Source organism: Calonectris borealis, chromosome 9 (assembly GCF_964195595.1).
Source record: "Calonectris borealis chromosome 9, bCalBor7.hap1.2, whole genome shotgun sequence".
NCBI lineage: Eukaryota > Metazoa > Chordata > Aves > Procellariiformes > Procellariidae > Calonectris > Calonectris borealis.
This window is the reverse complement of record NC_134320.1, coordinates 21,455,690-21,470,876: the sequence shown is the minus strand read 5'-3', so window position 1 is coordinate 21,470,876 and position 15,187 is coordinate 21,455,690. Positions and strand designations below refer to the sequence as shown.

The following is a 15,187-nucleotide window of genomic DNA, read 5'->3' as shown; positions in this document are numbered from 1 at the left end:
AAAGACATGTTTCCAACTTTCAGGACAAAGGCTAAAGGTAGGATTTTATAAACAGAGTAAGTCCAATCTCAACTTCCAGCTAATGAATAAAACTGAGGCCAGAATCAGGGTATAATTTTTTTATTAATCACTGGAGCAACATTAGGGATGTTGTGGATTCTCTGCTAACTGAAAGCTCAATCTTTAAATTAGGTAACTTCAGGCTAAGCCAGAGCAGAGTAGCTCAATGAATGAAATGCTTGGTAAAATTCCATGATCTGTTTTGAGACATCAGACTAAGTCACTGCAGTGGTCTCCCTTGTGTCTTCAAAATAAATGACTTATTTTTCAAAGTAATAAGATGCTGTTTGAAATATTCTGCTTTGTGGAGAAATATAACTTATTGCTCTTTACTGTAGCATCAAAAAAAGTGAAGATTTTTTTTGCGATTATAAACTTGGAAAGTTTTGAAAAGGGGAAAGTTGCTTTATTTTAATTCTTTAATCCTTGTTTTATATTGATGCTCCTATTCAGCAGCTTTAAGGGATACATTGACACAAAAAGTAAATTTGTGCTTTATAAGGTTGTGGCTTTGACATCAGCCTCTCTCTTGTGTAAAATACGAACATTGCCCTCTCTAAGGTGAGATGAGATGCTGTCAGATGCTTTACAAGACCTCGACGAAGCCTGTATATGAAAATGTGTAAATGTGTTGGACAACTTCTCTGAGCATTTAGTTTGGAGCATCGTGTATAAATGGAAGGATCAATTGAAGGTTTATCTTGCCCCCCCCCCCCGGTTGCTATGGCGACGAGCGGGGGTCAGGAGGGGCCCGGCCGCAGCGGCGCGGCCCCCAGGGGGCGCCATGTCGGCGGCCGCCGCTCGCCCCGCCCCGCCCCTTCCCCCGCGGGGAGCGCCGCGTCCGGAGGCGGCCGCGGCCCGTCGCTGGGCGCGGAGCGGAAGGTGAGTCCCGGCGGCGAGACAGGAGGGGAGCGGCCGCCGGCGTCGCCCGCAGCCCCGGGGAGCCCCGTGGCTCTGCCAGTGCCCGCCTCCCTCCAGCCTTTCACCCCGCCGGGCGCGGCCCGCGCGCCGCTGACCGTCGCCCCGCACCCGTCCCCATCTTACCCCTCGCCCCGGCGCCATTTGAAGCGCGAACCCGCACCCGCCGCCCTGAGGCGAGGGGCCCGCCCGCCACCCCTCGTCCCCCGCGAAGGGAGTGAGACATGACTCACGCTCCGCAGCGCGCTCGGGGCCGCGCGTCCCCCCCGCGCTGAGGCGGGGCCGGGCCTGCGGCGCTCCCCGGTGGCGGCTCCCGGCTGGGCCCTCTCCCCACCGCTGGAGCGTGGCCGCGGCCTCGCCCCTGCCCCCGGCTCCGCGCCTGGCCGCCGCCCGTGGCGTCCCCGCCGCTGCCTCCGGGGCGGGGGGGGGTGGGGGGGGGGCGGAGCGGCGCGTTTGCCGCGCTCCCGCCCGCGGTTTCCCGCTGTGGCCGCGCAGGCCGCGGCCGGCTCGGCGAGGGGCTCCGGGGGGCCGGGATCTCGATCTTTAGGGCCTTTATGAGCCTTTCCCATAGCCGTGCCGAGCAGCTGGGAAAGATGTACCGGGGAAAGCCGCTGGAGAAGAACAACAGGCGTTACTGTCCCGTGGGCCGATCCGTGGGGAAAAGGTTGAGCCACGTTAACTGGGGTAAAACCTGCTACCTCGGTATAATGTAGGTTCTTCCCTCACAACCAGAAAAAGCAATGAGGGTATTTGATACTTCTAGACCATGATATAATATTACAAAACCTGTTTTTTTCCATACTATTTTCCCCTTAAAATAAAATTTCAATTCAGACAAATTATTTCACCTCACGAGAACAGCATTTACTCGATGAGGGTCCTTTTTCTCCTGCTTTCACCTCTGGTGGGTGGCCTTGGCTTTAGAAGATCCTGGGCCTGTAAGTGCTCTAGTGTTAGAGTAAACCACATCAGAATCCGTGTTTGCTGCCCGTCCTTCTTCAAAACTATTTGGGCCGATACATAGCTCAAGTATTTTTGGTGTTATCTCCATCTATTTTTCTGTTGTCAGGAGCTGCCAAGTGCAACGAAAGCCAACTAACCTGGGACAGAAGGAAAACAAATACTTTAATGGGTCTACCGTATTAATTTTGACACTCTAAACTAAAATTAATACCAACTTTTTATCTGTTTTCTACCATCAATTTCCGTAGCTTCATTCTTTGTAATACTTGTGTATCCGAGTCTGTTTATTTTGTGCTCAAGTTTTAAAGTGTTTTAAAATGCTATCACTCCATAGATGAAAATTGTCTCGAGCTGATATATGCGCTACGTTTGGAAGCTGTACAGCCATCAGCTTCTTAGCTGCTCTGCTTGCTGATACTGAACAGTCTAGGATTTTTGGTAAGAGAGCATGACTTTTGTTAGTATTTTCAACGTTAAAACTTTATCTGAAGGTCTGCCTCAGAATATCTGGCCTCTGACAAAAGGCAACAGGGTGCTGAAGAACTGCCTCATGGGTTACACTGAGTACTTGAGCGCCTGGAGTCCTGACCTGTCTGTCTTTGTGGTGAACCTTCTTTTGATCCAGGGCAGGAATATGAAACTAGACTTCAGTACTTGTGTGCTTTTAATGTGTTCTTAACTGTAACAAAATGGACTGGGGGGGGGCGAGAAAGGGGAGTAGGAAAAAGCCTCTTGTGTTTTCAAAATGTGTGTATTGTTTCATAAAGTCATGAAAGATAAACTAGATACAAACAAGTCTAATTCTTGACTGTTTTCACTTTACAATTAATTTAGACTATTCAAAATGAATGAACATCCTAAAAAGAGGAAAAGGAAGACTCTACATCCTTCTCGATACTCAGGTCAGTCTAGAGCTTGAGTGATGTACACTTTAGTAAGTTTATTTTTTTCTCTCAGAATAATTACTTTATGAGAAGGGACCACGTGTGCTAATGCATGGAAAATCGGTAACATAAAGGGTGGGATAAGAAGTCTTGGTCTGAATGTATTGAGTACCCGCTCTGCGTGCTCCGTTGTTAAGCCACTTTCAGTCAGTGCATCTGAGCAGTTTTGTTCTGTACTCCCGGCAAATGGGGAATCTTGCTTAAGCTACAAAATGAAATGATTCTACTAACACACAAAGGGAGGAGTTTTGTAAGTGGGGGATAGGGGTGTCCAGAAGTGTTCAGCGCTGAGCAGACTGTGTTCCTGTCACTGTCTTCAGTGGGAGCAGAGTCTGATAATGACTGTGATACTCCACACATCAGGAGAGCAGCTGAAAGTTGTAAATCACAACAGGAATGTTATCAGGCCAGCACAGAATTCTCACAACACAAGAAGTAAAAATGGTGAGGAGAATTTTGGTGAATATGAAATACATATGTAGCTACATCAACGTGTTAGTATAAAAACTTTTTTTTTTTAAGATTCTTCAGGTGCAAGCAAATACATAGACAACAGTGGAATTTTTTCTGACCACTGCTACAGCGTCTGTTCTATGAAACAGCCAGATATAAAGTTTTCTGAAAATAGAGGTAAGAGTATATTTTGGGGTCTTGTTCTGCAATTCTTTACTAAGTATATCATGCTCCTATTCGTAGAAGTAAATAGAATACAAAATATGTAGTGGGTGACTTCTGAGCATCATTGTGATCGGATATGCTTTAGACTGGTGGAAGGTTGTTTAATCATTGTAACTGAAATACAATTTTCAAAGTAGAAACGATGACCATAAAAAGATCCTTCCATTTTCTAATGACGATTAGACTTACTTATCTAAATATCTACTAGCTAGGTAATGTAAAGCTGATGTAAATAATCTAAGAGTTCAGATGGAATTTTCCAGCAATTGCCTTGAACTGTACTTACAGAAAACAAAATGCCTTTTTATACAACATCCATTACTGGATGTAAAACTTAACAGAGCAAATGTGAGGATAGATTTTTATTGTATTTATTTTTCTTTTCACTCTAATAAATTAGCCAGCTAGTCTCCAGAAGTCTTACATAGTAGTATATTTTAAAATGCAATGTCCAGAAATATTTAAGAATATTTTTTAAAATTGTGTCTTTCAAATGTGAAGTTTTATTTAAGGATTTTAAGTGTTTTCCAGTATAATTAATTTACTATTTTTTGCTGAAATTTTAAAGACGGAGTTGCCACCTTTTGAATTCTTTTGTTGCCTTCTGTATGTATGGAAATAATTTCTGAGGTATTTATGGTTACTTTCGTTAATGTAGGCTATGATGCGATTGGTATATAAAGATAAATTTATGCAACTAGAATAAGTAAATAGTAAATAAGATCTATGGTTAAAGAATCATGATGATGCTAGTATAGACAAATGATGACAAGAAAATCCTTCTTTCATCTTTGCAGGTAGATTCCACAGTCCTGTGCAGAGCCTAGACACAGATGATGATGGGAGTCCAGTGCATGCTGGGACTTCTCAGTGGAGTGGGTCGCATTCAAACATTGTGGGGTTGCACTATACAGACCCTAAAAAGAAGGATAAAGGTAAAGGTAAATGTGTATTTGCAGCGTAGGTGCTGGGAAGCTGGAGAGCATGGCTGCTGGCTTTTTATGAAACTCTTTTGCTTTGATAGAAGAGGCGAAGGATTAGTAGTTTACGTTATTGATTTGTTAGTTAAACATAATACCTAGTCTGGCTGGGGAAAAATAACTGCTTTTTGTATTTGTAAGCTGCTACAACTAACTGAAAAGTGAAATATGGGTCCAGGTGTTTTGCAGGGTTTTTTTTTTAACCTTTTGCTTTTATTATCTTTTTCCTCTGTTAGATAAAGGCACTAATAATGGAATGTGCAGAGACTTATGTGATTCACCTATATTCAGTGACAGCCCTACAGAAGAAGAGAAACCTTTAGATATTCAAACTGTAGAAATTTCTACAACAGAAGTGAATGCTGTAGAAGTTCACGATATAGAAACACAAACTGTGTCACCTGAGAAGCTAGAAGCTGAGGACCTAGAGGAAATCCCTCTGGAAACCTGTAAAATCTTTGAGAAGAACCAGGCTTTGAATATCACAGCTCAACAGAAATGGCCTTTGCTGAGAGCCAACAGCAGTGGCTTATACAAGTGTGAGCTCTGTGACTTTAATAGCAAGTACTTTTCTGATTTAAAGCAGCACATGATCCTGAAGCATAAGACGTGTACAGACACTCATGTCTGTAAAGTGTGTAAAGAAAGCTTCTCCAGCAAAGTGCAGCTCATTGAACATGTAAAACTACATGAGGAGGATCCATACATCTGTAAATATTGCGATTACAAAACAGTGATATTTGAGAATCTGAGTCAGCACATAGCAGACACTCACTTCAATGACCATCTTTATTGGTGTGAGCAGTGCGATATGCAGTTCTCCTCGAGCAGCGAGTTGTACCTGCACTTCCAGGAACACAGCTGTGATGAGCAGTATTTGTGTCAGTTCTGTGAGCATGAAACAAATGATCCAGAAGATCTGCATAGCCATGTGGTGAACGAGCATGCATGTCGACTGATAGAGTTAAGCGACAGCTACAATAACAAGGAACGTGGACAGTACAGTCTCATAAACAAAATCAGTTTTGACAAATGCAAAAACTTCTTTGTATGCCAAGTGTGCGGCTTTAGGAGCAGGCTGCATACAAATGTAAACAGGCACGTAGCGATTGAACACACCAAAATATTCCCTCATGTTTGTGATGACTGTGGGAAGGGCTTTTCAGGTATGTTGGAATATTGCAAGCATTTAAGCTCTCATTTATCTGAAGGGATTTATTTGTGTCAATACTGTGAATATTCAACAGGACAGATTGAAGACCTTAAAACTCATTTGGATTTCAGGCATTCAGCAGATTTACCTCATAAATGTACCGATTGTTTAATGAGGTTTGGAAATGAAAAAGATCTTTTAAGTCATCTTCAGATACATGAGACAGCTTGATTACTTTCTTTCCCTGTAATCAATTTGTTAGAATTGGAATTAATTTCCAGTCACTAAAATGTGATATTAAATACAATTTTAACAGCAATTACACAATTCTAATGTTTTTCTCTATATCAGCAAAGCATGTATAACAACTTGGTGGTGTGAATTTCCTTACCTAGGGGTTTCAGTAGGAATAATCACTTTATGATGTGATGGATCCGATTTTGGGGGGAGGGACAGTGGGAGTAGTTGCATGTTGTAATAGCAATGCCGATGGTCATCCTGCACTTTCACATCTCATGTACAAGAGTTCAAAGGGAGAAAGAGAAAGCCAACATCTAGTTCTATGCTTAAGTAACGCCATACTGATCTCAACTGCACATCCAGCTCATGTTACCCTATGTGGCAGCAGGTCATTGTGCTGATGTTTAGCAAATTGCACCAGTCTGCCAAAGATAAGGGTGTTCCAAAAATTCCCAGGCATGGACATCTCCAAATTCATGTACTAGCTTGCATTTCCCACCTCATACTCTTGATAAGCTTTTAAAATTGTCCTATTTTTCTCTTGGGGTGCCTATCCAACCTCATTGTTCACTTTCTTTGTTCAGTATTTAATTTCAACTCATGTCTGTGGGACTATCCAAGAACCCTCTCTTCCACAGATTTACTGCAGACTTCCCACATGATTTTTGTCTCCTTTCTTTACCTTGTTTCTATCTTAATGCACCAAGTAGACACATACTGCTTGTGCGTAGATTGAGTCATGTTTTATGGAGTAATTATAAGGGAATTTGCAAAGTGATCCAGCTGAGAATGTAGAGAGTGTGATTTTCGTATCTAAAATCCTAATTTAGCTCTCAAATTATGTATGTCACCAAGCTCATTTAGAGCAAGCCTCTATTAGTTTATATTATTATGATTCTGTATATTTATAATTAGCTTTCCACTGCTATAATAGTATGAGGACAGTTATTTTAATTCTGTAAATTTTAAACTTCTCCTACTTACTGGCTTAAAACACTAGTGCAAAATTTTTATTAATTTTAATCAATTTCAAATGATTTCACACATCTGTTCAGATTAGATAGTGCTGTCCTGCCATTATAATCATGAATTTTTACAATTCATTCTGCAGCTGTATTTCTGAGTGGATACTTGGACAGATAAAAATAAGAGTGAGGTCATTTAGATTGTGCTAGTTATCAGGGTGAAATTACCCATAAATTAGTGGTGGAGTTTACATTTCTTTCTGCATTGATTTGTAAATTTGTAATGTAAAATTGTCTAATGCAAGCTTTGTATAGATATAATTAATGTATAAAAAACATTTGATTGGTGAGATTTGGTGTTAGCAGCAAGGCGTGCAAGGGTCTTTGCATTTGATTTTTAAAGCTAAGCATAAAAATTGGCTGAATATAGTCAGTTCATGGAAGTTTTAATTTCTAGAGAAGTATTTCTGGAAAGTCTGCTATGAACCAGTTAGCGCATGTTTCTTTGTAGGAGGCATGACCATTTTTGTCATTTTGAAATGCTGATTTACTACTAAATCTTCGTGTAGTCATTGAAAAGGGCAACCTGATGGTGTCCTGACTGTATTTTATTAGTCTGTTGTATAGAGAATGACAATGCCTGTGGTAGAATTGCTAATTTCCTATTTTGAACACATTCATCCTGGCTGGCTTAAAATGGTAGCAATAATATTGTTAACAAAGCACTAACAAGAATTATTTTATATATGGAAAGTTAATTTTGTTCATATGGATATAACTGAGAGGGGGGAACGCTGGTTCTCTTAAAACCCTGCTCTTGGTGACGACACACAGGTGGCGTGGCACAGTTGAGCTCTGGAGAGAAAGCTGTTCCAGGGGACAGTGACAAGAAGTGGAAAAAAGACATTTAAAAAAACTCCAAAAATAAATAAGTGGGCTTACGAAGTGTGTATGTTTGTATAGACCAGCATTGTGTCCTGCACAGGAAAAGGTGGTCTCTTGTAAAAGCACAGGGCCCTGCGATACAGAAAACTCGCTTGTTGACTCCTGAATAACTTCACGTATATCTTTGAGTTGCGTTATTTCTAATCTCTAAGCTGGGAATGAAAAGAATATCCCATAGGAATGTTACGAAGCCAAATCACTCCTAGCTAAAATGCACCCCACAGTGTCTAATTAGGAAATATATTCAAGTTTGCCTTAGGTTGGATTTTATAAATGAGGGACTAGTGTTGGTATTTTCTTTTTAATATCTATCAGAAAGTAAATGGAAATGTACTGGAGTAGCTCGTCTCATTTTACCCTAGCAGGAACACCAGCAGGATGTCGGCTTCCACGTATCAGCATGCTAAAACAAGAAAGATATTAAGTAGTAGAAAAAATAGGTAATGAGTGGAGTCTGTCTAGAAGTTGGAAGGCCAAAAGGAGTGACTGTACATGCCAAGGACGGTATGTTCTTCCCATCGAAGGGAAGACGAGTTTGGTTTATTTACGTGAAGCATCTAAGTGGAAGGTCAGTGCTCTGACATTGCTGCAGCGAGGTGAACCGAGAGCACATGAATACAGCTGGTCTGATGCTGCCAGAGACTTCAGTCTTCTTCAACCCTGTAGCTTGAGCAATTAGTCTCAGTCTGGAATGAGAGGAATTAATTGTAGTAATCAGAAGAATGCAAGTATTTTTTTTCCCTGAGACAGTAAGTGTATTAAATTCAGTTGTTCATTGTTCATAACACTGATACCTGCAAGGTTCATCTACTTCAGGAACATCATTCTATCTGAAGCTATACAAAATTACGAGATTGGTTTTGGAAGTATTTTGTATTTGGATGTAATTTGTATTTGATTCTTTGCTTTTCAGACTTTTGAGCCCTTAGGTTAGATGTGTGTTGTGTATTTCAGCTTCCCGCATCATGTTTGTTATTGAACAAAGTAACTTTTTTATATGAAAGATTCTGTTGACTTCTGTTTCTTTTGTTAAGAAACTTAACAAAACTTAAATCCCACCAATTATTGCAAGAACTTAAAATACAGCAAATGAGTAATTCTCAAATAATGTGTTGTCTATAATTCTTATTGTTGCTGATTTTCATTGTTTGTGGTTGTTCCCATTTTCTTATGCTCTTGTATCAAATGTATAAATTATCAGTGCTTTTTAACACTTGAAAGTACTTAAGTGTTTGTCATTTTAGCTGACTTTGATTAAACCATGGTGCTGACAGTATGCAGGAATCCAAAGCCGTGCTCCGTTGTCTTTGTTTTAGACCCCCATGAACACGTTGAGGGAGGCCGCGTTCACCGTTTCAGGTGTACAGGGGCAGACGCCTTCCACCTCACGGGCCCTCCCTCCTAAAAGCCAGTCAGCAGCGTGCAGAGCCACGGCGAGCCGTCCTTGGGGGACTTACCCAGCTCCCCTTCCCGGGGCCGAGGACGTGGGGGTATTTCCCCTATCAGCCCGGGCCCGCCTGCTTTTCATGAGCAGCCGCTCCGCCTCCCCCGGCTCCTCCTCTGCCCTCGCTGAAGATGGCGGCCGCCCAGCCCCCTCGGGCCCTCAGTAAAAATGGCGCCGCCACCCCCCACCCCCCCCCGGCCGGGTCCGGGAGCGGGGCGAGGCGGAAGCGGAAGTGATATCCGTCCCCCGTCCCGGCGGCGGCGGGCCAGGAGGCGGCGGCGGCGGCGGGGAAGGCCCCGCCAGCGGCGCGGCGGTTGCCGGGTAACGGCGGAGCGAGCCGGGGCTCCGTAAGTGACCGGAGGCGCGCAGGGCCGCAGGCCGCCCGGTGCCCCTGCGGCCTGACCCCTCGCCCTGCCCTCGGGTCCTCGCCGTCCTCTCAGCGGCGGGCGGCCGCCGCGGCACCTCCCCCGGCTGGTGGCGGGGGCAGGGCCTGCCGGGGCGGCCGAGGGGAGCCGCGGGCCTGTCCTCGCTGGGCCGAGGGGACACCGCTGACCTCCAAGCGGTGGGGAGGTTGTGAGCCGCGTTTTATGAGGGGAAAGTCTCGTGTTTCGAGAACAGACCGCACCAAATCGGTTTTAAACCTGGCCCCGAGCTTCGTGAGCCGCTGTGGGCGCGTGTGGTGAGGGAAAGAGAGAAGAGTTTGTCAGGGGAATAGAACCAGCGTAAACTAAGCTTACTGGGATTTGTTGTGGTTTGGAGTTTGGTTTTGTTTGGGGTTTGTTATATTTTTTTTCTTAAATGACTGGGTGAGAGTGTATGACTCTTCACGTACACGGGTGTACTGAGTGTTTTGGTTGCTTTTGTGTAACTTTCGTTGCAGTTGCATAATGGCAGAAGCTACCGTCTCTCCGCTGAAGCACTTTGTGCTGGCTAAAAAGACAATCACTGCCATCTTTGACCAGCTGCTGGACTATGTCACTGAGGGAGCAACTTTTGTGGAAGGTTAGTTTTTGACTTAAACACAAGGGTCTTGTCTGTTGCTTTGAATATGTCTTACAGCAGCGCAGTGCACATTACGATATATATCAGCATGCTGTTTGTGTAAGCATACGCCTTAGAAATAGTCGCGTTTTTCATTTGACATTGATTTTTTTCAGCTTAGGCTGGCAGGAACGTGTAGGATGGTTACATATACAAAAAGCTGATTGCATTACTTGGACTGGTAGCCTAGCCTCCTCTCCATGAGGGTGAAGGCTTAACCACTCCAGCGTTTATAGTCCTGTTGCGGTTTCTTTTGCATAGAAGAAAGGACAAACAGGTTCTCCCATTATTCAGTAGGAAAGTAGATCAGCATGATGTAACGCAAACAACTGCTGGTTACACCCGCAGAAGTTTCAGCAACGTGGAGGCACGTGTGTCGCCACATGGAGTTGGTTGCTCATCAGGCCAGTGAGCTCTGCAGGGAGAAGGCAGCCCAGCCTAGCTGGTGTATCCATGAGAGGTCCCAGCTTTCCTTTCTGAAGGAAGCGGGTGTTGCAAAGAGCAGGGCAAATCATCATAGCAGGCTGTGTTCACAGAGTTATTGAATCCAGCAGTTAAATTGTTGATTAATCTGAAGTGATTTATGTCATGATTTCACAAGTGCTTTTGGTGGAGCTGTCAAATGATGAGGGTTAATATCAGTGTCTGTAGTGGGGTTTTGTTTGTTTTGTTCTGTTTTTTTACCGCTGTGTAATTAAAATTTACACAGATCTTTGTTGGCATGTGAAGTACTGATAATCTGTATCTTGTATCCTGGAGCATGTACTCTGTACGTGATTGCTTTTATGTTATTCTTTTTCTATGTGTAGCAACATACAGGAACCCAGAGCTTGAACATGTAGCAACGGAAGACGAACTAGCAAAAATACAGGCATATAAAAATAAGTTAGCAGTCATCGGTGAGGTGCTTTCACGGAGACACATGAAAGTGGCATTTTTTGGCAGGTAATGAATGGAATTAGCATAACTAATTTGATCTTTTTTTTCTTTTCTTTTGCAGGGCTTAGTGTCCGTATTTCTAATTTAAATGCACTGGAATTAGTGCTTCATCATAGAATTATTGTTTGAAATATAATACATAAAACCATGTTCACTCTTATCTATTTGATGCTGAATATTTCTTTGATGTCTTGTTACATGTTTTCATTGATAAACTTTGTAAAATAATTATCCTGTGTAGATCCATTATTTGACTTAGGAAGGTCTGAGTTTGTCGTCATCTTCTCCAGAATGGCTTTTCTTTTTTTAATGTGGTGGTTTTGTTTGTTTAATACTTTTTTTTTAATGGACTCTTACTGTTGAGAACTTTTGTTTGTGTTTGATCACAAGTAATGAAAAACTTTGAGATGTTTATGTTTCCATATATAAGCAGCTGAAGAAAAATAGACAGATACGAGACCGTTGCCTTGTTGGTTGTATCATTAGTCTGATAGATCTGTGTGATGATTATAAGGAATAACGGTAAGAATGTACTGTATGGCTTACAGATCGATCTGAATGAAGCTATGAATTTCTGCTTTCCTGAACCACTAATTAGGAAAAGTTCTAGTTCACAATACCTTGGTGGTATTACTACAGATCTTTTGTGTAGTTAGATAGCATTTCCAAAGTTATGGGTGATATAAATTCACTTCTCTCCTGAAGGGAAGAAGAAAAAAAAAAAGTATTTCCAGTATTAGAAAATTTTTAACTTTGGTCAGCTTGGGATCATCTCAGCTATATTTTTTTTATTTTTGTGGCAGGAAAAAAGGGAGTTAAAAAAAAGGTATTTGTTGCACCTGAAATGTGTTACTACATAAGAAGTATTCTAAAGAGATGCTGTCAGGTGTATATACCCAAAGCACTGAGGTTTTATGTGTCTCTGCTTGTATGTATTGTGTTTTGCATTTCAGTCTCATCTTAGTGGAAAAGTCTTAAGTTTTCAGTGAGAAATTTTAATTGGGTCTTAACACTTCCAATAAATGTCTGCATTCCAAACGTCATGCCATTCTGTTCCTATAAAATTTGGAGGGTGTAGAAAAATGATGAAAATCTGCCTTACCAAATGTGAAGTCAGATATAAAATAGTGAAGTCCTCCTAAAAGACTACAGTTCCAGTGCTTTCAAATGTTTATATGTGCTTGGTTGTCTGGGGTCTGCTAGTTCTCTTTGCTTCAGGAAGATTGATTTTTCTGTGCTTAAATTTAAGCGTGTGGTTACATATTTTTTCTGGAGTATGAATTTTCATGTTTTAGTTCTAAAAATTCTGTAATAGTATTGGAAAAGATGTGTACAACAGTGGTCTTACCTTCATTTTGCTAAAAATAGTTCAGCTATTTAAAGAAAAACAATAAAAGGATCTGGGATAAAAAAACTAGTTATATCTTAGCCTTGATATTTCACAAAGTTAAAAGTTGAATACATTTACAAGTTGCGATGTGTGATAAAAGTTGTTTTTGCAAAGGGCAGAAGTTTAGAGCAGGAAAAAGAGAATTTAACTCTGCCGCTAACATTTTGAAAAAATTTGTTAACTGTTGTACAGTGGGCACTGAACTTTTTCTAGAAGTAGTAGCTCAAAAATGAGTTAGTCTGTGTAACTTCATACTGTTGTGTAATAGTTAAACCTCAAGTATTTATGGGTGAGGGGTAGGGGGTTAGTGCGAAGTAGGACATTGCTGAGAACTTCAAGTTCTTGCAGAATCTTGAGTTGGTGACCAGTTCCTTTTAATCAACAGGGTTTTGATTAATTTAGCTACCTCTTCCTTCTGAAGTAAGGACAAGACTGAGTTTCATTATTAAGGACAGCATTTGCATTTTAAGGATTATGCACAAAAAATGAATTTCAGGGTTTTTTGCACGTTGTTACACGTCTTACTGTAGGAACCTTCATTCAGTTGAGATTATCATCCATTAAATTGTTCTGAGTTGTCATTCTGGGTGTGATGAGAATTCCCAGACAGCAATGCTTTGAAACGTATCTGAAGGCAGTAGTACAGCGATGCTCCTTTTGCACCTCATCTCGTGCCTAGAAGACTCTATCAGAAGCAGCAGTTCCTTTCTCACTGGTGATGATCGGATGTTTCTCTAAACACAGGCTAAGTTGCTGAGGTGGTAATTTCACGAACATTTTAAGGAGTCACCGTTGCTTGCCACTGTACGGGGTAGTCCTTCCCTGCCCCTGTCATGCAGCATTCTCCTCGTGTCCTCCTCTAGCATCCCTGGAATTCCTGTGAAATCCCTGGCATTTGCTGTGAGCAGGAATGTGGAATTGTTGTCTAATCAGAACATAATTCTGCCCAGAATGTTACATATATTTTCAATCAGTTCTTTTCTACAGGAATGCTAGGGCTGGCACAAAGAAGAGGGCAGGCTGCCCCCTTACGTGGGACAGCGTGCTGTGATTTAGCAATTGCTTTAAGTTGATCTAAGGCATCTTTTTATGCTAGATGCTTTTTCTGGTGTAGCACAGTTGAGCCAATATCTTTTACAAATTCCTTACTCCGACTGAGGTACACCAGATAAACCGTGCTTCCCAGTACAGGTTGTTGAGCCATTATGTGTTGTGCAAATGAAAATTGGTTTTCTTGGTTGGATAGGCAATGTTGATACCAAGAAAGATTTTTGGGATTGCTCTTCAGATGAACTTTTCCTGCACTCCCTATTCTTTTCTGGCAAGCTATGCTGTACTGGCTTGGAGCTCTATCACCTGAAACAGCTTGTAGTATGTGGGTCTGATGCAATTAAACGGGGGTGCATTCAGTTCAAGACTAAGGTATGTGTAATGCTGCTGTGCTGTGCTCAAAGTGCTTTTATTTTCTATCCCTCTAGAACGAGCAGTGGGAAAAGTTCGGTCATTAATGCGATGCTGTGGGATAAGGTACTTCCTAGTGGGATTGGCCATACAACTAACTGCTTTCTCAGTGTGGAAGGGACAGATGGAGATAAGGCTTATCTTATGACAGAAGGATCAGATGAAAAGAAGAGTGTTAAGGTACGGTTTTTGAATGATTAATGGTACTTTTCACACTATTTCTCAAAAGATGTATCTTTTAACAATGATTTCAAGTCTAAAAAAAGTATAAGGCTAACTCATTATGTATCTTTAATAAATTCGGTATTTAGGAGGGAATAACTAACAAACTCAATGGTCAACTTCACAATTTTTCTTGGCTGTTTCAGAGAAACAACTAATGTGTGTCTGATTGTAGTATAGCATATGTTGAGTGATCTATTTTTATAGGACTGAGAGTAAGTTCTATTACTTGTTAAAGATTTGGAATGTGCCTCTCATTTGGCCTTTCGGTGCTTAGTTTATTTAGCTGTTCATACATTAAACCTCTGAGGCAAATTCATGATGATGCTCAGTATCACGTGCTCCAGCCCTGTAAGGAATACAACTTTGTGGCTCCAAAGAAACTCCTGTCTGAGTTTCAAGGCACAACTTGTTCTTTAGATGCTGTCAGTCTAAGAGGTTGAAAAAAAAAATCACAAGTATTCACCAGAAGAAGTATGAACTCTGCTATTCTGTTCAAGATAGATCCTGTCCAGGTTTGCTTGAGAACCAAATTATACCGGTATACAGACTTGTTTGTGGTGCATATTCATGTTTGTCTTCTCTTTATGCTCTTTATAGACAGTCAATCAGCTTGCTCACGCACTTCACATGGATAAAGATTTGCAAGCTGGCTGTCTCGTCCATGTCTTTTGGCCCAAGTCAAAGTGTGCCCTGCTGAGAGATGATTTGGTTTTAGTGGACAGGTATGATTTCTGTTTTAGTAAATACTTTCTTAAATAAATTAGCCATTATAATGTTTAGAAAAGAGACTGGTTTACTGATTGATGGTGTTCTGGTTTGGTTGCCAAATTATTGAAAAGCT

General features: G+C 41.7%; 2 protein-coding genes across 12 annotated transcripts in view; both read left to right on the top strand.

The window, feature by feature from the left end:
• Positions 1–2,285: 2,285 nt before the first annotated feature.
• Positions 2,286–9,122, top strand: ZNF639 (zinc finger protein 639). Of its 3 annotated transcripts, none has more exons than XM_075157353.1 (5): positions 2,286–2,379; positions 2,776–2,843; positions 3,408–3,515; positions 4,361–4,498; positions 4,780–9,122. In XM_075157353.1, the coding sequence occupies exons 2-5, from the start codon at positions 2,786–2,788 to the stop codon at positions 5,925–5,927; spliced, it is 1,452 nt and encodes a 483-aa protein (XP_075013454.1). In that variant the 5' UTR covers positions 2,286–2,379; positions 2,776–2,785; the 3' UTR covers positions 5,928–9,122. The 3 variants fall into 3 exon arrangements, with proteins under 3 accessions (XP_075013454.1, XP_075013453.1, XP_075013455.1); XM_075157352.1 differs by having other exon boundaries at positions 4,361–4,504; XM_075157354.1 differs by having other exon boundaries at positions 2,287–2,379; positions 3,417–3,515; positions 4,361–4,504.
• Positions 9,123–9,508: 386 nt separating this feature from the next.
• Positions 9,509–15,187, top strand: part of MFN1 (mitofusin 1) — a 28,871-nt gene continuing 23,192 nt past the window's right edge. For 7 of the 9 annotated variants that reach the window (XR_012674683.1, XR_012674681.1, XR_012674682.1 and 4 more), the window contains exons 1-5: positions 9,523–9,637; positions 10,171–10,292; positions 11,141–11,276; positions 14,139–14,301; positions 14,944–15,068. Coding sequence is in view for 4 of the 9 variants with exons in the window: in XM_075157349.1 (XP_075013450.1) it covers positions 10,178–10,292; positions 11,141–11,276; positions 14,139–14,301; positions 14,944–15,068 (539 nt within the window). In the remaining 5 variants the exon portion in view is untranslated. Of the gene's footprint in view, positions 9,638–10,170; positions 10,293–11,140; positions 11,277–14,138; positions 14,302–14,943; positions 15,069–15,187 lie in introns of all 9 variants that reach the window. The other 2 variants (XM_075157347.1, XM_075157351.1) reach the window with 2 other exon arrangements.

What these genes read in the sequence shown, in the direction of transcription:
- ZNF639 (XM_075157352.1), top strand. Translation starts at nt 2,786, where the DNA reads ATGAATGAACATCCTAAAAAGAGGAAAAGGAAGACTCTACATCCTTCT. An exon ending in ACATCCTTCTCGATACTCAG is followed by an intron (nt 2,844 to 3,407) that starts GTCAGTCTAGAG and finishes TTTTTTTTTAAG; the next exon opens with ATTCTTCAGGTGCAAGCAAA. An exon ending in AAAGTTTTCTGAAAATAGAG is followed by an intron (nt 3,516 to 4,360) that starts GTAAGAGTATAT and finishes TCATCTTTGCAG; the next exon opens with GTAGATTCCACAGTCCTGTG.